We start from the raw sequence: 23,659 nt of genomic DNA, 5'->3' as shown, positions 1-23,659 counted from the left end.
GAATTCTGAGTATGTTTGATTCTGTTAATAACCTTCTCCAGGCTTTCCCTTTGACCCCAAAACCAGGATAAGAAGAAGGTTTTACCTGCTCAAGGCAGATGAGCTTGTTAGAGCAAGCTAACAAGTGTGGATTGTGTCCCTACAAATACAGAAAGGGAAGGTGACAATTCAGGTGCTTGCCTCTGGCTCAGTATGTGAGGCCAGTGCTGAATTCCTATCTAGGCACAGCTTTCTGCTTATCTTACAATAAATTAAACTGACTACTTGTCACTAGGGCTGAAGTAGCAATTTTTTTTCTTCCTTCTTTTCTTTAACCTCAGAGTAACTAATACACCTTTGTTTTCCTGTGGTAAAGCAGAGTGAAAGCAAGACACTGTACTTTATAAGATCAGTGCTATGCATCTGCCTTAAGTTGACATATCACACAGTGTTACTGAAGTATTCTGACATTGCTGCTTTTTCAGGGAGTTTGTTTTGTTTAAAAAAGAAACAAACCTACAAACTTATGTGTGTTAATTACAACTAAACAGCATCTTAAGCAATGAATGTATTGTTTTAGCTGCAGAATTCCTAATTTGTGCTGGTATGGGGGTCCCCAATGCTGATAGTAGAATTTCTGTCTTGGAAATAATCAATCTCTCCCATAGGCAAGCAGTGTTCCTTCATTTCCTGTTGTTACTCATTGCATATTTCAATTTGATTCACTCATCTGGCATTCTGCTGTTCTCCTTCCCAGATGTACCTGCTCAGATTCAGCCACTTTCAAAGTGCTTGTCCAGCTTCTTGTTTCACTGTCACCTGCTCTCCACTGAACCAGATGTGATTAACTTAGGACCAGCATTTTTTTTTTTGCACATACTTGATAATACATATTCACCATGCTTTTAAAAGAGAATGGTGATGCAAAGCAAAAATAATCTCAGGACACTCTAATAAATCATTTGGTTTCTACCTCAAAAATACTTCTTTCTTTTAATTAGAGCATGGAACTCCTACGGAAGCACAAATAATTGCAGGACCATGTTCCATACACATTCCCAGCCATCAGAGGTCAGTACAAGTTTGTTCATCCAAGCAGCTTTTAAGGTCCTTTATTCCTCCAGTTTTGCATAGCAGGTTTTTGCTAATCTTGAAAATGACCCTTCACATCTCTAACATCTTCCTAGGCAGGAAGTATCTTGGGAGCAGTGAGAAGCTAATGAACACAAAATATTTGCTTAGGCAAATGTCTTGGCTCTGTGCAGTGTCCCAGGAAAAGCAGCACTTAATGTTCTGTTTTGGATGTCTAACTCAGCAGCTGACAAAGGGCGGGAATGGGTGGAATAGCTACACCCAGGGCTCCTCCAGGTTTTGGTTGATGTCTGTGCCACATTCTGTGGATTTATAAGTGATTTTAAAATATATTTTTGTTTTCAACTGCTGAGCTGCTAAAAATCGGAAAGCTTAGCGGTAAAAAAGATTCAGGAAGTTCTGAATTTATTTTCCCAAACTAGTACTTCTGTACCCGTCTGTATCTGTTTCACTGAGAAATTTTCCCTAAAGGAACGTGAATAAAATTTTATTTGGCCATAGGGGTGGAGAGTGAAAGTAAGCAGTGAATTTTTTGGTTTAACTCCCTGGTGCAGAAAGGGGCTGAGAATCGCTGTTATGAATCTCTGCTCTGAATCTTCTCACTATGAAAATGCTCTATCAGTTATGGTATCTTTGTCCTCTAGGGACAAATTGAAAACACTAAAAAAAAAAAAAAAAAACTTTTAAAAGGCAATTAGAATAGTTTTAAGTGTTTAGGAAAAACTTGCTAAACAATTTTGGGTTTGATCCAAAAAAAATATTGGAACACAGGAAAAAAATTATGAAATATGACTATTCATTCCCTGGGCAACAGAAATAATAATGTGAACTGCTTCTTATCTGTAATTAGGGTCTGAAAATAAAATTCAAGTGTAGAAGGTCAGTTGAAAATTAAAAATGCAGTTTATTAACTTGATTTTATTGGAACACTGAGACTGTCTCAAAAGATAATAAAAATTACAAAATGCTGCACTGCCAGAATTACCAAGGCTTCATGTTCAACATGGGCCTCATTATATTGGTTTTTTTATTTTGAAGCCCAGCTCCCACAGCTATTTATCATCACAACTTTCATTAAGATACCATGATTTTGTCTTTTTGCCTGCAGAGGAACACATGAAAGTAGAAAAAGCATTGAACTGAAGTAATCCTCTACTGTCATTTTAAAAGAAAAGAAATTAGCTATTTAAAAAAATTAAAAAAAAAAAAAAATCTCACAAAGTCTAATTTCTCTGGGATCTGGATCTACAGGAAAAAAGCATTAGATCCTATTAGACTATGGATAAAACTGTGCCAGCTGGAATGCTGAGTATGGGAAGAGAATTTTCTCCCAGTATCTATCTCAAATGTGAGTCCAGTAAATACAGAATCAGCGTTGAACAGTCTAGAAAACCATCACAGCCCTGATGAATTGGGACATACCATTATCTAATAAAATACAGATAAAACATCATCATATATGCTGTGAGGTCTGAAGAGAGACTTAAGAAGACAGTATCCTGACTTTTGTTGCTACTGTTAACCCAAAAGTCTTTGTTTTTTACTGGTGATCATTCAGTAATAATTGCCTGTCTCATACCTTTAGGAGGCTGCAAAATAATTTCTATTTTACTGACAATGATGCTGAGTAGCAGAGGTACAGCATGAAGTCTTAGGAAGGCCATGACCAGCCTGGAAAGAAAACTTCTTAGAAAACAAACTGTAACCACGTTTAATAATCATGATCGAAGGAATATTACAAAAAGAGTCAGGAATTTTGGTGTATTTTATAAACAATTATTTCCAGTCTTAACTTTACATTTTCAACATCTGTATTGATTTGATTGGAAGTGTAAAAAGTATGCATGGAGCTGTAGGAAGGCAGGGATGTCTGCAAGAAAACCTTTGGTGTTCTGAGAGTGACTGGTTTGTTAAAAAGACTTAAGTTTAAAGGTGTTTTGTATTATCAAAAGGCCATGATAGTGAGCAGTGATTTGAATTCCTGTGAAGCCCACTGACAGTTCTAGTTAAGCTTATGTGGGAAGGAGCAAATGTGTGGATGACTTTCTTGCTGTTCTACAGTATATAAAATCTGGGATTTATCTTTAATTACCTCCTGAAGTTAAAGTATTTCCCTAAGCATCATGTGGAAGGTCTGAGACTTCTTGTGCTTAGTGTCAGGGCTGGTCTCTAAGTTTCTTATCAAGCTCAGTAAGATAGTAAATTAAATAGTAGGAATATAAACAAATATAAACTAGGCCTAGGTAGACCCAGGTACAAATTTAATCTGGACAGAGTGATGAAGTCAGCAAAGCCCTGTAGAGGCACATGTGTCTTCTTGGGAGGGCCATGACTCACTGCAAAAGTGATCATAGGATTTTTTTGTTTTCTGTCTAGATTTTGTTTTTATACAGAATTGATGAATGCGTGTGTATGTCTGTGTCTGTGTGTATGTGTGTGTTTTTTTTTCTTTGTCTTAAACATCAGAGTCTGGTCCTGGGTAATTCTGAACATGCTGCAGAGGTATTACATTTTCTTCTGTTGAGCAATTCTAGTTACATCAGAGAATTTTCCTGAGACATCCTTTAGTCAAACTCCGATCACTCATAGAACTTCAGGCTTTGGTCTGGGACGGGGCTACACTGCACTAATCTTGAATTTAATTATTCTAATCTTGAATCTAATCACTGGCAGTGTCTCCTGGCCTCAGAAATCCAATTATAAAGATGCGATTGTCACACTGTTTTAAAAGTAAAAATTCTAAAAACAGTATGATAATTCTGAAATCCTTCCATGACAAGGAGTAGCACATCCTGGACTGTTGATGTCAGGGCAGTAGAAACTGGTCCCTGTCCAGATTTGATCCACCACTGCCTTACCCATCAGACAGAAGAGGGCAGTCAAAGGGCCACTGCTCTGATTTCAAGACCTGAAATCTTGGCAGCTAATTGGCCTCTAGGACTGGCAAAGGTTGCAGTTTGCAGTACGGGAAGGAAGCGAGCAGTCAGGGCTTTTCCCTGCCATTTTTCTCACAGAAGTACAATAGTCAGCCTTGATCTTGAGAATTTCTCCTGACAGTTCTCAACCCCTCAACCCCTTTCTTCTATACACCTCTTTTCACTGAAAACAGTCTATTAAACTGTAGTGATTTTGGCTTACTAATTTGAATTTTTTTGTTGTGAGATAGGGTTAGAAGGAAGGCAAAACAGGCTTAACTGTAAACAGCACAAAGAGAAACTTTATTACTAGAAACTGTAAGGAAAAAAACTTAGAATAAAACTTTGGACTACTTTTTCTCCTCCCATACACTTTTTACTTTCACACAGACGAAGTACAGAAAACAACTTAAACTTTCTCATTGATGTAATAATGTGTCAATCTTAAAAACCCGGGGCTGAGGTGGTACCAGGAATTTGTCTATCCCATGGATGAGGATTAGCAGGGAACCAGCTCTGGCAGTGGAAACCCTAGCAGAGTCTTTACTGCTGAGTATTTCGTTTTCGCCTATCTGAGTCATGAGTCACCTCTGTTCCATTTTTAGCAGATAAAAAGGAAAGAAGGAAACCTTATGCAAAGAAACTGTAATGATGCAGTAACTCCATGACATCAGCTGCTGTTTACCAGCATAGCAGGTGAGGAGAGAAGCTACTCCAGGTAAGAGACTTTTCCAGATGTCTGATAGCTACAGTGAGAGTGCTGCAGCTGAAGGACATGCTCTCAGAGCAAGTTGTAGCTTGATCTTGATGGCCAGTTGTAGCTGGATCTTGATCAAGCTGTTCTTGACCTCTACAACTTGGTGGCTTGAAATTTTAGCAGTGTTGAAAAAGCAGGACCTCTACCCTGTGTAGAAAAGGTTGCTTTGAAATCCACTGCAAGCAGTAGGCTGCTAAATGTAGCTGCAATAGTTGCAATGTTACCTCCCCACCTAAGGGATGAATGGATGGATAGTGGAATTACACCTGTCTAAAAGAACTCTAAGGCCAGCTTGCCCAACTCTTCTCCAATGATATGGAATAGGCTTTGTTTGAATAGGGATTTGTTTCAAAAGAGAGCTGTAGAGACTGGAAAATGGTAACATTTGATTCCAATTCTTTGTTGAGGTCTGACAAGTTTACTGTGCATAATACTGAAGTTAGAGATTACATGGAATATAAAAACAAATATATCACAGGAAAGAAACTTTAGTTTTCTGGTATCTTGGCAGGAGAGTTAAAAGACTCCAATAAACTTGAGGGGGTTTAATGAAAATCTGTTGTGACTGAAAATTGTATTGAATAGGACCTGCTGCTCTGAGAAACCTTCAGTTGATTTTATTTTCTGGTATATGTACCAGCTTTGAACTGAACTCTTGGAGTTGTAGCTCTTGAAACATGGCCGTGTTTCTGGAATACCAGACTGTGTTCCTAAAGCTTCTGTAACAAATTCAGGGTGTTTCAGACTTCTACACTGAACCTTTAATACAATGACATCAAGTAAGGAATAACATTTTGCTGTCAAAATGATAAGTCTTGAACCAGCTTTTAAAAACACCTGGCTCAAAACTGACAGATTTACAAAAACTCTTGAGAAAATTTTGTAAAGTTCCTACATTCAGCAGCAATTTCTAGAATGAATTTCTCAATTCTCGTTCCCCTTTTCAGTCTCACATCTGACACTTGGTGCCTCTTCAGAGCTCCATGGACTTCAGTGAGGCACGAAATGGAAAAAGAATTGCAGATAAGTCTGCTTAAAACAGAATTGCATCTATTTGTGCCAAGCCATAGGAAGAGCAAAACTCTCAACAGTCAAAAGAAATTCTCCACAAGTGAAGATAGAAAAAAAACTTGATCTGACCAATCTTTTGAGAGTTTGAATGTTTGCAGTTAAGTAGGTAAAGTGAACAATATTTTGGTTTCTTCTATTTGTTTGACAGTGCAGGGTAAAAATAACTAATACCAACCATAGTAAAATATCATGAGGCAACTGAATGAAAAAACATTAAGTTTTTTTAAGGCAATCTAGCTAACACCTCTTTACCATAGCTGGCAAACACAGGTTTTGGAGTTTTGCTTGGTTTTTTTTCTCTTTCAACCTGTACTTTCCTAAGAGCTAGGATGGACAAAACTGAAATGGTGAATAACAAGAGGCAGTGACAACAGGAAATAAGTCTCCAGAGAGTCCATGTATGGAGTCACATTTAACACAGAAATCTAATTCTGTGGCATGTCTTGAAATTATTTGTTCACTGGCAATGGGCAAGGTAAATAATCTACTGTATCAGATCACTAAGTTTAGTAATTCTAATAAAAAGGTTTTGAAGCATAACTACTACTTGCATGAGTAATGCTATTGACCTCACTGAGTCTAATTCAATGAAGCACTTCACTGAATGAGTAAGAATTGCAAAGCAGAGCCATTTGTTAGATTAAAAAATGGAATATTTTGCAATGCTACATTCCACCCCCCCCACAACTGAGTAGCATTACAAGTTCTCATCTGGGCCTGCATAAATCTCATGCTTCTGAAAGCACTGAAAAATTGCATTACAAGAACAATAAACAATAATTTTTACATTTTGTGTGAAATCACTTCATAATTTCCTGCTTAGAGACTGACATTTGCATCGTCATTAAACATAGGTTAAAACTATGTCTGTTTTGTTCAGTTTTATTAGTAATAATAATAATAACAATAATAATGAGTTTTGTCTACCTGGTTAAGTATCAGTTGCCTTAATGTTCCAGATGTTTGTGGTGGAGAATGACTTGTCTGAATCAATGTGATGATGACACAGAGGAGGAAAAGATGGCACAGAGCTGCCTCTGTCCATTCATCATGTCCAGTGGAAACAATGACAGTGCCACATTAGTTCTTGGCAAATTACAGAGCCCTGCAAACAAATCATCCTGACTGGCAGAGGTCTTGGAAAAGTGAACTGAAATCTGCCTTGCACAGCTCTGGAGGCTCCATGGCTCTAGATCACATTGCTGCTGAAAGAGGTCACTAGAGAAATGTCCCAGGAAAGAGATTTTGCCTCTACCTAGTTCTTGTAAAGTGGTTTCTTCAGCCTTTGGCTTGACTGAGTTGTTCTATTGGCATCACTAGGTCTAGCTAAGTTTCTTATTTAAGGAGTAATTGCAGGTTCAACTTTATGAGATATTTCCAGATAAGAGCATAGTAATGATATCAGCCTTGTAATTGCAAGAAGATAGAGGAGAAGGCACTGGGCTCTCTTGTGCTTACTGCTGGATTTTTGCAGCAGGCTCTTAGTTGCTATATGGTTATTATTTTTGTTTTGGTGTGTTTTTTTTAAAGTAATGTTGGTTTTGTCTGATTATGACATTCTAGTCAGATTTATTTTATTTTTGTATCAGAAGGTAAAGACAGAACTGTATCAATTGTGCAGTTTATAAAACCTTAATCCTTGCAAGGAGACAAAAGTCAGTTGCTACAAATGTCCTCAGGTTAGATACAGATTCCTAATTGGATTTGTGTATCATATATCAATCAGATATTTGTGTTAGACAGGAAGTCTCAACAATTTCCTGCTGCTATGAGTACTCAAAGCTTATCAACACTCAGCTGCAGTCAGAAAACTGGTTCTGGCAATATTGCCTAAGACACCAGGCTGACAGCACCTTGAAATGCTTGAGGCACTCCAACATTGTTTTGTCATATTCCTGTGCCCCGTGAAGGAGGTACAGAGGTGTCAGGAGCTGTGCCAGGCTCTGCAGGGGCTGCAAGGACCTGCCAGACACAGAGGAGCCCTGCCTGTTGTACCATGCCCTGCCCTCTTGCAACACCGCTTGTGTGCATCCACCTCTGCTGTGCTTCTGTTTCTCCACATTATTCCCTGACCAATATCAAACCATTTTGTGAATCCTTCAAGTTGTGCAAGGGCAGCTGGGGAGATCTTTCAGTGTTGATGTGCAGTTTTATTTCCAGGTGTGGTGGCATAGCCTTGCTCAATCCCATGTTATGTGTTGCTAGACAGGGTGTAAGGAAGCAAACACAGCTATGGGGTTCTTCCATGTAAGGATTTAGGAAATTTAGTCTGCAGTGGTGCTGCGAAAATGTGAATTACTCAGAAGACACCTTGAGGGTGACTGACCAGTTGATGGCTGGTACTTGCTCTTGCTTTGTTGTTAAGGTGTCTCCCTATTTGTCCATGAAGTCATCTATATATCCAAGGCAGGAATGGCCTCCAACATCCATGTGTCCACATACATCAAATATAAACATAAGTCATCCATGGTACACAGAAATTATGAGATGGATTTCTGTTATGAGGGAAATGATTGTGAGAACAAAAAAAAAGGTTTTTTTACTGTGCACTCCATTACCAGCTGCCAATTTAACCACTATTAGAACCTTGGCTTTTAACAGAGGTATAGACTTGGGTTTCCAGTTTTTTCAGCTCTTGTTTGACATCGGTGTTTGCCCACTCAAAAAAAGCATGAAGCTACCTGGTGTCTTTGTTTAGACCCTTACTGCTTCAAGTAGAATGTAAATGCAAATCTGTCATGAACTGAAATGACCAAGGCCTTGCAATTAGATTGCAAGACCATTTCACAATTCTGCTGTAAGTAACTGTACTCTGGGATGAGCAGGAATCCCACAAAATCCTTCTGGATTATGACATGACAGTTTTCTTGGATGAGCTCTCATGCTTTCTTGCAACATTTTTTTTTATTGGTAGGTAATCCAGTAGTGCTATTATAAATGGGCACACTGTGAATCCAGTATTGTTACTTTAAATGGGGACATTGTGACCGCTACAATGACACCACATGTCTGACTCGGCCAAAAGTCTAATGGAAGGTTAGAATGTTTTGTCCCCATTTCTTGAGTGCATCAACAGAGTTCAGCCTATTAACCTGTCCTGTGTAACAATGGATTTTTGTACCAGAAAAGTGATTGTCTTCAAACACTGAGAAACTACTTAGACAGAGCCCTATCCTTCTCTGATCTCTCTGCTCTATTCTGAAACCTTGGCTAATTAACTGTGTATATTTTGCTTCAATTTTGCACCATACTCTTCAGCAGTTTGTCTCAGAACATTTAAAAAGGACTTAAACATTTTTATCTTGATTTCAATGTGAATTCGCAAAAATCCAATGCTGTTAACAGAATGATGACAAACCAAGGAATAAAACCTAGAACCTGGGGATTCATAACCTAGAACCTGGGGATTCATTGATGGTTTTCCTACAGATTTATAGTAACTGTAGTCATGTCTAGCAAACTTCACTAGCATTTTTGTACAAGAAGGTGTGTAGTCTGCTGGTCATCTTAGAAATTCACCATCTTCTTGCCAAAGTATGAAGAGTGACCAGTATCCAAACCACTAAAGAGAAGTGCACATACAATCTGAGTAGGGTTGGTGTCCCCTGAAGTTAAATACAGGCAGTTCTTGTACAGTCAGCACAGCAAATGATTTCCTCCCACTTCCCAGAATGATAAAAATAGGGTATTGCTAGTGGTGGTTTTGGTGTTGCAAAGCAGACAATTACTGAGTTCTTCCTCCAGTGTCCAGGCAACACAGATCCTCATACCTTTGAGTAATAGATTCAGGTGCAGGTAACAGGTTACATGACAGAGATGTATACAGAAGCGTGAGTAATAGATGATATTTGAGTAAGATAGAGTCTGAAAGGCACAATTATTTTGGGTTTGGTTTTTTACTTTCTGGTTTGATTTCAGTTTTTTGTTTGGTGGGTCTTTTGGCTTTTTTTTCTCCTTTTTTTGTTTGTTTGGGTTTTGGGGTTTTTTCTTGTTTGTTTAGGTTTGGGGAGTGGTTCTTGGGAAGGTTGTTGTTGTTGGGTTTCTTTGGTTTTTTACTGCAGTAGAAATACCACATAATTTTTGTGTATTTGGCCAGGCTCATCCCTTCTATAAATCTTTTGCTCTGAATAGGATCAGGGCAGGAATTTTAGCCTCTAATGGTGTTTCTAGTTAGCTTCTAGTGGTGTTTATTTTGTGAGCACTGGCTTTTAGGTCATGGTTAACAGATATCTGAATGGGCAGCTCTTCTCTGAGTTGTTTTTTTGGTTTTTTAATTGCTCATTTAAACTCATATTTAAATGTGGTATTTTTTTAAGTTCTATTTGTTATGTTAAATATTATAGACATTGGAAAACTAAAATTACCATAACACAAATTGTACTGCTTTGTGCCTTGGAAGGTGCTGAGCCTATTGGGAAGAGCAGCTGGCAAGGGTGCTAGGGGAGCAGCACTACCCTGGTAAGTGCCCTTGTCTTTGTCACAACAGGGGGAAGATGATCACAAGCTGACTGAGCAGATGAGCCATAACTGACTGATGTTTTAGAGGTGTTTGATTTGCTGTGACAATCATGGACACAATTCCCAACAAAGAAAGCTCCTTGGTGGGAGGGGAGAACACCTTGCATTTCCTTGTTCCATGTATCAGGAACTCATAGAGGATAGGTGTGGAGGTGATGTTAGCAACCATTCTTCCTGCAGGCTTGTCCTCATCTCAGTCTCCTTTTATCTCTGCAGATATGAACTCTTAGCCACTTAAGACCAAGGATTTATTTTGCCACTATAATTGACATTTTTATATTCACAATCCATTTGTCATTGAGCTATACTTAGAGATGCTTTAATGAAACCTAAACAAAACTGATTCATACAGAGGGAGGTGTTCTTGCCTAGGAAAAGCACCAAAAAATATAAAAAATCTGATTTCTGATGATGAGTCTTGTAAAACAGTGAAGCAAAACAGTTTGATGTTTTATTGCTTCTGTGTCATTTTTGTCAGTTAAGGGGTTATTTTCTTCACTCAGAATACTAGTCATATCAATTTAAATTTAGATCACTCTTAAGCAGGACCCAAAAATTGTCTAGTACATTGAAGATATCTCACTTTGCAAATTACTTCAAAGAAGAAAATATGTTTAGCAATTTAATATGTATCTAAGATAAGTTTTCAAAACCAACACAGTGTGTTCCCCTGTGTATTTTCACAGTGGTTTGTTTAACATTTCATCCCCTGCATTCCATATTCTCAAGTTCTAGGCTGTTCTTTCTGTATATAACTTACATTTCATTGACAGGATGATGTGGCAATTTTTTCTAATTAAAGAATTTCAAGTATTTTTTATTCTCCCAGCCTTTCATCCTAACTGTTTTTCAGAACTGATATTATAATATGGCTTTCCTTTAATCTGTCTCCACACTAATTTAAATTGTTTTGGGAGGAAGGGATTCTATTAAATGCTACCAGAGATGCTTCTACTTTTACTTTTTGTCACTAAAATCTGAAGCACGAGAATTTGATTCAGCAAAGACCATATATGCATTTTCACAATTCAAAGCTTTTTTCTTAAAAGAAATGTATGTTAGTCATTCCTAGTAGTTGCACATGTGATCAAAGCCTGACTTGTTTTAAAACTAAATGAATCAGCTTTGTATAACTCCCTTTCTCATTCATTGTAATAGCATGCCATTTTTCCTACTACTGCCAAACCGAGCTTAAAGAGACAGATCTCTCTAGTGAATATTTTTGTGTAGGTCTGTAGAAATAAAATTTTCATTTTATTACTAAAATGCTTTCCATTTCTTTGCAGGTATAATGTTGTGTCTGTCATGCTACTCATGTAAGAAGAGACAAAAAAGAAATTTTTTAAAGGGTTTCTGCTTTACTCAGGGCAATATTAGTTTTCAGCTAATATATTCTTAGCAAGACAAACCATGTAATTTCACAGATTACTCTGTTAAAATGTCCAAAACATTTTGGCAGTTTTATGTGGAGTGACATCACTCTGCATTCAGCGTAATTCAGAGAAAAGAAAAAAGGTTTCTCCCTGGGAGGTATTTAAGAGGTAATATATCTTTAAGTGTCCCCGCCTCTGAATCCACCCACTTCTTGATAGCTGCAGCAGTCTTGTTGACTCACGGAAGCCGTGGTCATGCAAGAGCCAGCAATGAGCAGTATTTTTCAGAGATTTTAAGAGCACACCTCCTGCCATGTATTTCGCATTCTAGCTTGCTGGGGCTGAAGCTGTATGAAAGAAAGTTTTACATTTTGAAGATATTGCAAAAGATAGTTCCTCCTCTCATCCTGGAAAATCCTGACAGACCAGTTGGATACCTTTCAGGCCTTAACCAAGAACTTTATCTTCTCATCCCGCTGTCTTTTTTACAGTAGAAAGACCTGAGACACCCTTAAGAACTGAGAATCTGACTAATTTAAACAGATGGCTAATCCCAGTGCTGTCTGCAATGGACATCTACATCATCATCATCATCATCAGAAACAGAATAACTTCTTAAAAAGTGGAATATCTAAGAAAAATGGAATCACTAAAGGAATGAAGGTAAGGTTTAATTGTTTACCCTAATTGTCTCAATATTGAAAACAAACAGGTAGTTGCAACATTATTTATTAAGCTATTTTTATGATTGTCTCAGTGTCCATTGAACAGCTTGTATGGATTAGGCTTGTGTGTTAAGTTTTGTAATCATGGGACCTAACGCTGCTTTTGTCTGTCCTGAACTGCAGAGAGAGAGTTGGGAATGCTCATGCAAATGCTGTTGGTCCCATGGACTGATTTAGCCTCTAGTTCATGTCAAACACAACAACAAACACATGTAGTAACTTCCTTCTAGAGCTTAACCGGTGGTGGAGTTGACTTTGCAATGTATTAATCACTAGTGGAAAACTGTTTTGTCAGCTTCAAGTGTGCGTGGAGTAATTTTTGAAGTGTGATTTGTTGCTTTACAAGTGTAACAACAAATATATGTAGGCAGGAAAGCTGTCTTCTCCTGGTGTATACATTTCTACAAGGCTGGCTTAGCTGATCCCCACATTTTACTGATGCCTGCTCTCCAGCCTTGTACTGCTTAAAATCCCAGTCAGTTTACTTTCTATTTTCTCAGGCTGTTCTCTTTGAAGCAGCACTTCTCACATACATGAATATTTTGTCGAACTGTTGGTGTGTAACATCCTGAAGAATGAACAGCAAGTCTAAAAGGATACTTTTAACAAAAGAGCCCAAATCTTAAAGGTTGTCTCTCTGTGGTGCCTGTTCTGACTGGGAGCTTAGTCTGTCTTGCCATGTCCTAAACTCTGAATCTTGATGTGATCATTAGGAGAAAGTCTTGGAGTGACTAGGAAGGCAAGAGTGACTATAGGAAGACTGTAAGGTCTAAAGAACAGTGTGGTGGTGACAGGGGGATGGAGAAGGTTGCTTGTGGAGCTGGAGAGCTCACCTGACCATCCCTGCTGGAAGCTTTAGACAAGGACCGTGGTGAGGGCTCCGCTGTTTTACAAATAAACTGCTATCTTTTATCTTTCTTGAAATGGGGCACTCACACACCTCAGCACTCTAATGAGGGCACGCCCAGTGTCATGCTTAATGGTTGTCTGGCTTCAGGTGTCTCCCCTGGTATGAGTGTTTCCCAACCACTGCCTTGTGGTGGATGAGGAAAGAAAAAAATATTGCGCAATGATTGAAAAAGACCTTTCTTGGATTCGCTTCCAGAAACCAAATTCGGTATCCTCTGACATATCACATACACCAACTTGTCGTTTTGTACATTAGGTATTTGCCACAACTGTGTTCCAGATCTTTGCTTTCCACTTGTGACAGATTTCAAGGAGTAAGCTTTGCCATTCAGTTAACCTGCTGCAAATGAGTGATTTTGAAATCCCAGAAAGGCATTAAGTAGGATTTCCTCCTTAATAAAAAAGAGAAGTAAAGTAAACAGATATAGAAGTAATGTATAATATTACAAAAAAAAATTAAATAAATATTGGCCTGAAAGGGGTGGCAAAGAAATGAAGGAAACATCAGTGGATGCACCTTCAAGATTAGTGAAGCCTTACAAGCACCACATGGTTGGAGGAGAAGGTGTTTTTCCCTGCTGTGTGACACCTGACAGTATCACCGAGCACTTGTAAATACCATCCATGGCTGAAGGAAGTGGTGAGGAAGTGAAGACTTAGAAAGTTCAGGAGGCTTATCAAAGGCAGATTTGGTAAGTCTGGGTCGAGCACCATGCTCTGAATTACAAACCATTTCCCCTTTCCTCCTGCTCCCAACACAGATTGGGAAAGAAGGAAACAATAGCAGACAAGAGTCCTGAATGAACCAGGAATCTCATTCCTGGTAGGAATCTCCCCATTCCTGTCTGGTCTGTTTCCCCGCCCCAGCTGCCTCACCCTGCTCAGTGCTTATGCTTGATGCTATTTTACAGGAACAGATACTGTTCCTTCCTCCCTGTGCTGTTTACCAGCCTCACTGCTGGGGCTGTGCAACTCCTCATAGCCCTCTCTGAGCTTGTGCCACTCCTCTCTGGGATGTGCTTCCCCCTTTGCAAGCTGGGATCTGACGAGCAGGAAATATGGCAGCTTCGTGCACAAGGAAGCCTGTGCAAGGCTTCCAGGTTTGTCTTGATTCCAGTCATTCTTCCTTCTTCCTCTTTTGCTCTTTAGCCACCTTGCCCCTATTTCCCCTAACACTCTGGCACACATATTCCTGTACTTTACTGCCCATGCAGTAAATTAATTGACCATTCAACACCTTCTATGGCAGAAATACAGTGCTAGTATATTAAAGAGATGTGGCTGGTGGTGCTGGTTCTGGAACTTGGGATAGTTCCAAAACTTTTGGTCTTAGTTACATCTGTGCTGCTTTGCAAGGAGGGGAGAAGGAAGAGATGCTGTGGTGCAACTAGTGCAGAGACTGCAGCAAGAGAATGGCACAGTGTAGGCTCCTAAGCATATAGCAATAGTTTTGCACAATTGGCTGACTGGAAGATCAGGCTTTGCAGAAATCAGCTCTATAAAACTTTTTTCTTTTTTTTTCTTTTTTTTTTTTTCCAAAGGAGCCCCTAGGAAGCACTAGCTTCAGGAAATGCTTGCTTTTGAAAACACTCAAGAACAATGTGTTTTGCATCTTAATGATGTAAGAACATTTTGTGTGTCTGTTTGTGCTTGACAGAAATAGAGAAGCAATTCTGATACCACAAAACCCCCCGGGTTTCTAAAGAAAGGATTTTGTTTAATGGCTTAGGAAAGGTAATTAGGGATAATCAAATGTGGGGGAGCAGGGAGGCTCTCTTTGCTTCTAGCAATCTGTAGAATGCCAAGGACAGAAAGGAGGTAGTTGAGTAATAAAGAAGCAGTGGAGGATCCTACCAGAAGAGAAGCTGCTGCTTTTGGGGAAGTGTTGGAGTGCTTTGGGGTGGGACTGCTTGTTTGGATAGCTCCTGTGGTTATTTTAACTCTGATTCACTCAATTCTAGCTGATAGCACAGACTCTCCATGTACTAATGGACATCAGGCTTAACCATGTCCCCACAGCCATGCTGCATCCTGGTATTCTTTGGAAGCTGAGCCACAGTAAGACCTAAAATTTGGGAGGTGGGTTGTCTTCCACTTAGTGCTTTTAACACAGGCAGATACTTTGTGTTCTTCCAGAATCCATAGTCTGGACTCGCCTTTAGCCAAAGCACAGTTCAGTAGCTAACCTATGTATTTATGTGACTGTATTGGTCAGGAGAAGGTATTTTCCTAGTGATAGTTTCTTCACTGTTATATTGCTGTTAATTGGAGACATTGGATTTTTAAAACAATAAATATGTTTGTCTAGTGGACACTTTTCCCCTATAAAACACATGCAACAGTTCAATTTCTTTGGTAGATTATTTCCTTGGATGCCTTAGCCTCCAAGACATTATAAAACTATTTGCCAACTCATTATATTTATGTTCTACACTGAGAATGGCAGAGCTTGGAAGAAACATGTACTCCACAAAACCAAACGCTTTTCCAGGGTTTTCAAGCTCCTGTGTGAAAGCAAAAAAGAGCCTGGATGAGATCCAACCCAGTAACATTTGCTGCACTTATCTGATGGCCAAAAAAATGTGATAGTCTCCAACATTTGGGGATTCTAAAATTCAGAAGCTGTTTATGTTTAACCTCTATCCTGTGACATCTGAACCTCCTTCTAGCTGTCCTACTTAGCTATTTGGTTCCATATTCCAGCATCCAGTCTCAGTCCTTTACATGCTCTTGGCATCCTAGTTTTGTTCCTCTTTTCTGCTCTACAATATCATTTATTGCCTAATGAGGATCTTAAAGAAAACATTGGTTGTTTAGGGAGTCATGAAAGGAATATGCCATGCAACTGTTCTCATGGCAGTAACTCTTTCGTATCTTGCAAAGTCCTCCTGACTTTCTTTGTTCTCTTCACAAACATACATGGCGCTTCAAGTGTTTTTGCAAACCTGGTGTAAGTGGGGCATTTTAAAGGCATACTCGATATAAACTTTTAAGAGTCTGGTAGGAAAAAAATAAACTAATTCCCACAATCAGAGTCAAGCAATAAAGGTTATTTTTAATGAAGGAAGACAAAGGAGAGAGGGTTAAGGCTGATCAGGCCTTTCCAACTGTTTGCAGCATCAGTTGTGCAGCTGTAATGATCTACCAACATAATAGTTGTTTTTTTTCTGAAATACCTCCATATTTTGATATTGGTTTGGGTAAAAACAAATTGAAAGGCAACTTCATTGAGTCCAGCCCATTTCACTTGCAGCAGCTCAGGATTTTGGACATTTTCCATTGTGCATGTGTTCATGGAAAGCGCAATTGCAATTTGCCCTCTGGATTTTGCAGCTATAGTGACAACAGGAAAAAATTCACATTTGGTTTTCAGTCAAATTCTCTGCAAATACTGTACCTGTTGCTTCAGCTGCACCACAGATACAACCTCATCCTCAGTTCCTGCCTTATTTTCTCCTTGGTTGCAAGCCTGAGAAATGTGTTGCTCTGCACCTGCCTTCTCAGATAATAATCACAGGTCTCAAATCCACGCCTTTGTTTCTGTCATCTGCTCTGCTATGTGATGAGCTCAATGCTTTGGAAGCAGGAAACACTGAGGACATCTTTCTGCAGCCGAGGTGTCACCACTGTGTGGGCACATGTAACAGTCTCTGACTCTTGTAGCAACGCTTTGAGCATGTTGCATGAGACTTTACATGCAAGGGTGAGATTTTTCACATAGCTCAGTATATAAGGTTGGTCTAAAGTCATTACCCTCTTAACACCTAGAATTCTTTAAATTCAGGTAATTAATTTTTGGAAGGTAAAGCCCTGACAGAAACAGCAGATAGTAATTTACTTCAACGTGAAAGATTCAGCATGTCAGGTCTTTAAGATCAACCTCCATTTAGCATAGTAACATCTCATCCTTCTACTCATGAAAGCAAGTACAGTAATGTCACGATTACAAGCCGCACCTGATTATAAGCCACAGCTGCAAGTGTCAACAACGTTTAGGTCTTTGTCCATATATAAGCTGCACCTAATTATTAGCCACACTTTCGTTCGCAGTGAGGATCTGCGTGCAACTTTCACAAAGTTGCCAAATAGTAACAGAACCACGTGATCACGGGGATTACTGGCTCAGCCCTGCTCAGGGCGACTGCCAGGGAGCGACCCCGGCCCCGCTTGCTGCTGCCACCAGGAAGCGGGGGTGCAGCGTGCCCGGCCGTTGCCACCGGGAAGAGGAAGAGAGGTGTCCCCGGCCACTGCCACCGGGAAGAGGGAGAGGGGAGTGCCCAGCCGGTGGTGCCGGGAAGAGGGAGAGCGGCATCCCCAGCCGCTGCCACCGGGAAGCGGGGGTGCAGCGTGCCCGGCCGCTGCCACTGGGAACTGGAGGTGCAGCATGCCTAGCCACTAGCGCCGCTATGGCCCCCGGGGCCGGGCAGCACCACTGCTGCGCTACCACTGCCCCTCCGCCCGGGGCCGGGTGGCTTCCGGCTCAACTCGGGACTGCTGCGGGCTCGGACTTCCGGGTTGGGAAATTTCCAAAATTTGTTCATATATTGGCCGCTCCTGAATATAAGCCACACTTCCGGTTTGGGAGCAAAATTTTTAGTCAAAATGGTGCGGCTTATAATCATGAAATTACTGTAAATGTATTGGGAGACTAGCTTAGCTACACACACACACTGAGCTCCACTGCAAAAATAAATAGCATACAAGACATAGAAACAGGAATGGCCTTTGAGAGAGGAATTTTGAGACAGTGGCAATGGCATTAGCAAAGCCTAAGACCTCCTGGAGTCAACATTTGCAAAGAATATCAACGAATTCGAGAACAGCTTTTACTGCTACATTAGCGGTAGATGAAGAAACAAGGAAAATGTGTCCCATCAACAAATGGGGTGGATGACTTAGTGACCACAGCTGCACATAAGGTGTGCTCTGTGCTTTCTTTGCCTCACTTTTCACCATCCAAGTCATCCAAGCCTCTGTGTTGTCAAACTACCAGCAGTGAAAGAAGGTTGAGTCATGGATCTCTTGGAAATGGCAGCTCATACAAGGGTGTGGGATCAGGAGGGCAGCACTCACATGTGGTAGGTGGTATCTCAGTGATATTGCACACTAGCAGCTCTGGAAGCTCCCAGGTGTCAAAGATCCCTGATAACTTAAGACAAACGCACCACCTGTCTTTGAACAGCAGATCATTTCTAGCAGAGGCTGCTCCTGGGAGCATAGAGAGGAAGGTGATTTGGAACAGCAGAGATCTACTAGAGATAAGTAATGTTTGACTGACTGTGTTCCATGCTGAGGTGACAAGATTTGTGTATGAGAGGTAAGTGATAGATGTCATCTACCTTGACACTGGCCACACCACCCTCATGTGCTACCTGGGACATTACGGTCTCGATGGGCACACTACTATATGGGTAATAACTGGTTGGATCATCAGGCTCAGAGGGTGGTGGTTAATGGCTCATATCTTAATGGTTCAACCCTGCAGGCTGGGAGGGTTTTATATATGTGGAGGGGCAGTGGGAATCAAGATATGGGTAACAGCAATGGGATATATGGAGCCTTTCAGGGCTCAGCTGGGCAAAACCCTGAGTGCCCTGCTGGGATTTTGGTGTTGACCTGCCATTAAATATGAAGATGAAATGGAGACCATCCAGTCAAAGTGTGTCTGGGACCTTTCAGTGCAAGGAGGCAGCATTTCTGTGGTGAGTCAGCTGTAGTGATCCAAAAATGGATGGAATTGATGCTGAACCTCAGTCGGGCTTCTATGAACATTAGTCTGGCAAGCAGCTTATTCATGTTCAATAGAGGTAATTAGTAATAGAAAGCCATGGCGTGGCTAGTGCCATTGCCTGCCTATTTACATCTCTTCAGCTTTGCAAGCTCTAAGTGGTGGTCTGGCTTTCAGAAACAAGAGAAGTGAAGTGCAGCTTCTAGCCACGGTGTCAGGGTGGATGTGGCTGGATGTGCTCCATTGCAGAAACAAGTTATGACTAATAATCAGCAGAATGATAAATAATGGCTACTTAGGGGCTGTTTGGGTCTCTGTGTGAGCTGGCATATACAGGATCCAGGGATGACCACAGAACACTGAATGAAAAGAGTAAATTTATTTTCATTACCTTGTCAAACTAGGCATCCCCAAAGCAGCACCTGGGCACAGCCACATGGGCAGGGGCACCAGAGAATTCAGTTCTTGCTTGGTCCTAGCTAGGAGATTTCTGAACCTGCTGTTTTCACCTGTATTTCAGAGGCTGTCACAGATGTAGATTTCCTCCCCAGATCTTTCCCACAGCAGTGGGACGTTCCATTGAGTGTCTGTAAGTCTGTCTCAGGCCTGTGTTACTGAAACATAGACATTGAATTTATCCAGCACACAAAGCTAAGCAGCAACTGGTATATGTGTTTTTCTACACCTCAGCTGCAGGTCACTTCAGTGTGTTTACAATTCTCCTCAACAGTCTTTTGTTATGTGCCCACAGTTTCTATAAAATCTGACTTTCCACCAGGAAAAAAAGTTTAGCATCATGCCACCTCTCTCAAAGTTGTTTGCATGTGTGCAGTGGTGTTTCAAATCCTGATTTAGAGTAATTCATCATGATATGCAGGTCCATTTCTTCTGCCAATAGACATATGAACTCTCTCATGGATTTTTGTTTTTTACTTTCTTTTTAAAGAAAAGTAACTCTTGTGGCTAGGACTGTGGCATCATCCAGCAGAGCAGGAAATTAAATTTCCCTACAATGACCTGTGGCTCAACCAGAGAATTCCTGACATTCCTGGCAGCTAATTTTTCCACAGAAAATATTTTGAGAAAGCGACCCAGCCAGGAATTTTGCGAGGCTATTGTCTGAGAGAATTGTCATTGTGGGATGGATACGGAATTGGGAAGAAAAATGCCACTTAAGAAGAAGAGCCGGGAGCAGAACCAGCAGTGTTTTGTGCCAAACTGAAGAGGAAATGAAGTGTTTTGCACTTGAAGATACATTAATTCAGACAGATGACCAGAACACTTTGTTAGATACAGTCATTTCACGAATACAAGCCGCAGCAATTTGACCAAAATTTTGGTGGAAACCCAGAAGTGCGGCTAATACTCGGGGGCGGCTAATATATGAATAATTTTCTGACATTTACAACCCCAGACGTGCCAGCCAGGGCACCGAGCCAAGCACCTGCCAGTAAAAGTCGGCATTTCGCGATTGTTACAAATTGTTACTCTGTTGCACTGCGGGTGGAGCCTGGCTCCCTGCAGGCAGCACGGGGAGTGGGGAGAGAGGTGGGAGAGCTCTCTCCTTCCCTCTTCTCCCGCAGCCTGGGGGAGAGATGGGGGGGCCCTGTGACGCCATTGCTGCGGCTCGGGGAGCCGGCGGGGGCCCCGCACCGCCATTGCCATGGCTCGGGGAGGAGGGGGGGGGCTCTGCCCCCGCCCTCCGCCGCCGTGGCGGGAGCAGGGGGTGCTCCGTGCCCGGCCAGCACCGCGGCGTGAGCGGGGCGTGTGCTCCGTGCCCGACCGGCGCAGCAGCGGGAGCGGGGCCAGGGCGAGCGACCCCAGAGGCGGCAGCCAGCCCTGAGCAGCCTCACCAAGCTGGGCAACCTGGCCCCGTCAGCAGCCCTTAGCGGGCCGAGCCTGCACAGCCCGAGCTGAGCCAGTAAACCCCACCATGCCGCGGTTCTGTTACTATTTGGCAACTTTGTTGCACGTGGGTCCTCGCTGCGAACGACAGAGCGGCTTATACTCAGGGTGCAGCTTATTTATGGACAAAGAACGAAATATTTACCAACACCCAGAGATGCGGCTTATACTCAGTGCAGCTTGTATTCGTGAATTTACTGTACCTTTAGTAAAAAACTGTGAGTTGAATTTCCAGGGTCGATGCCATCTAGGAACAAAGTAACATTTAACCTTTTCTGGCCAGGTGTCTTTCTCCCACCTGAAATATTCTGAATTTCTAGAACATCCAGTGTGGATGTAACTCAGCAATGTCTTATCTATTCTACTGATCATCTCAGGGGTTTTTTTGAAGTAATTCAGCTGTATCCTTGTCTTCATTCATTTGATCAAGCACAGGCATGTGCTCTGTCATTTCCCCCTCTTCCAAAACATTCGGTCTTCTCCATCAGCCTACCAAGGCATGAGGATTTATTCACCTTAAAAAGAAATATGGAAAGACAAAATTGAGATGCAGAGCTAAGACTTGTCACCATTTCCGCTGATACAATGCTGCACTCTGCTTCCTCCAGGAATTTCCATTTGAGTTTCTGCTTCCCTGTTGCTGCTGCTGATTCATAGGGCCTGAAGAGCTGCCATGCATCTCTCCCTGTGACTCACATGTAGCTATCTGAGACTTCAGCCTGCCCAATCTCACAGCCCAAAGCTGTCAACCTACCTGAAATCACAATTTGTATGTTCTTGAGCTTCCCAGGGCTGTTCTGCAGGAGGATGCCTCAATCTGGCTTGGAATTTCCATTTCCTGCCCATTCATTGTGTTTCCATGAAGCTTTGGTTGTCTTCTGAAAGGAACATTTCTTCCCCTGTCAAAAAAATCCTGTTTTCTCTGCTTTTTGAGATCATATTCATTGAAGTTTCTGAGTTTGAGCTTTTGAACTTCCAACAATCTCTTGGCATCAGTCATGCTCAGAGGGACTGTTTTACTTTGGCACAAAATATGTGTCTGCAAGTCTCTTGAAGACCTCTTCTTTATAAAAGGGTCTTTATAAATTGCTCCCCTCTGCAATATTTTCTTCACATCACTGTTATATAAACATCTCTTTTGTTTGCCTATGTGGGTGGTAAAAGTGTCTGGGAGGTTCTAGCAGATAAAAGGGTGTGTTAAACTTGAAGTGGAAATCTTCATGACTTTTGATTGTTCTATTTTGATCAGAAATGAAACAAATCTCTGTTAAAACTGTTTTGATGCAATCTCCACCCCTTTTGCTATCTTCTAATCACAATCATCCAACCCTGTGGGCCTTATCCTTGGTTTATTTTCACTTGCTTTAGGTTACAAAAAAATTCTTGGAGAAATAAGCATTGAAGTATTGGATTGGTGCATCTGTGGGTAAATAAGTAGTAATGGGTGTTACAAAGCAGATTCTAATTTCTCTCTGTGTAAAACCCAGTTTTATCCCAAATAAGGAATTACTTTATCAAGTGATCTGGGAAGAATCCCATGTGGGCAAAACTTGTTTACTGTTACTTTTTGGCTCTCAGTACATATTTCAACAGTGTCTTTTCAGGTTGAACTCAGAACCTTTGCTTCTTAAATCTATTTCTTACCCATAACCAAGCAGGAAATACAGATTCCAAGACAAAAATGTGTGTTTTTCAAAAAAAGTTAGTATTTTTGTTTTGCACTCTGAGACAAGTATGCTGTTGATATATGCCAAGTCTAATTGCTTGTTCTTAAAATCTGTTTTCAAGGGTCAGAAAATGTATCAATTTCATGGATTTTCAGATGCATATTAATGGATGTTGATGTGCATAGTGTGAAATGTTGGATGTGCTATGAGAAAGTTAGCAAAATAATTATGAGGTTGTGTCCTGAGACAGGAGACTTGTGCTTTGGGAATGGAGGAGAAGCTTTAATAAAATCTGATTTCACCTTGGGTTGAACCTATTGTCCAAGAAGAGGTGAAATTTATTACCTCTCTGAAGAGGAATTAATTGATTTCCTTGCATCTCTTAACTCACCAGTGAAAAGTTAAGAAATAAAATTGTGCACACTATAACTGTCTTGAGCTAAAGATTTTTAGGATCAAGGAGGTCTTCAGGGAGACTGGTTTTTGTCTACATGTCTATTGTAAGGATAGAGAGCTGAACAGACTGGCCCCTTGGTCCTCCAGCAGAGGATTTGTTGCTACAGAAGCAGTTTTCAGTAAATAAATAATACAGTAATAAAGTAATGTCTGCAAGATCCTTCCATCTCCCTGCATGTAAAATGTCTTCCAAAGCACACAAGGTCACCTGTCCCTTTCCAATTATCTGTTCTCATCATTAGCATCTTGCCTCTTACGGAATTTCTGTTGAGATTAGAGAAATCTATTCTTTTACTGTCTTCCCCTACAAATGAAGCCCTGTCATCACCTCTTTGATTTGGTAAAGAAATCACAGTAGGTTTTGCACCAGATATACATCTCTGGAGGTTATGCAAGGATGAAAATCAACAGACATTCTACTAGTAATAAACAAGACAGCATCACCAAGCATGACAGATCAAAAATGGAGCTCTTTTAGCTTCCACCTCATCCCCAACCCAAACTACCGATTCATTTCCACTTTTGAAAATCTTGTATTAACTTCCTTATGCTTCCACCACAGCA

At 40.9% G+C, this 23,659-nt stretch overlaps 1 protein-coding gene across 2 annotated transcripts in view; it reads left to right on the top strand.

The window, feature by feature from the left end:
• Positions 1 to 4,598: 4,598 nt before the first annotated feature.
• SPTLC3 (serine palmitoyltransferase long chain base subunit 3) overlaps positions 4,599 to 23,659 on the top strand; it is an 86,709-nt gene continuing 67,648 nt past the window's right edge. Inside the window, exons 1-3 of one of the 2 annotated variants that reach the window (XM_033055491.1) lie at positions 4,599 to 4,682; positions 10,214 to 10,272; positions 12,197 to 12,368. In XM_033055491.1, coding sequence (XP_032911382.1) covers positions 12,249 to 12,368 — 120 coding nt within the window. In that variant the 5' untranslated portion in view covers positions 4,599 to 4,682; positions 10,214 to 10,272; positions 12,197 to 12,248. Of the gene's footprint in view, positions 4,683 to 10,213; positions 10,273 to 11,948; positions 12,369 to 23,659 lie in introns of those variants that run through there. The other variant, XM_033055490.1, reaches the window with a different exon arrangement.

The sequence above is a fragment of the Catharus ustulatus genome, chromosome 3 (assembly GCF_009819885.2).
Source record: "Catharus ustulatus isolate bCatUst1 chromosome 3, bCatUst1.pri.v2, whole genome shotgun sequence".
Lineage (NCBI taxonomy): Eukaryota > Metazoa > Chordata > Aves > Passeriformes > Turdidae > Catharus > Catharus ustulatus.
The sequence above is the reverse complement of the archived record's forward strand: the minus strand, read 5'-3'. Positions and strand labels throughout refer to the sequence as shown.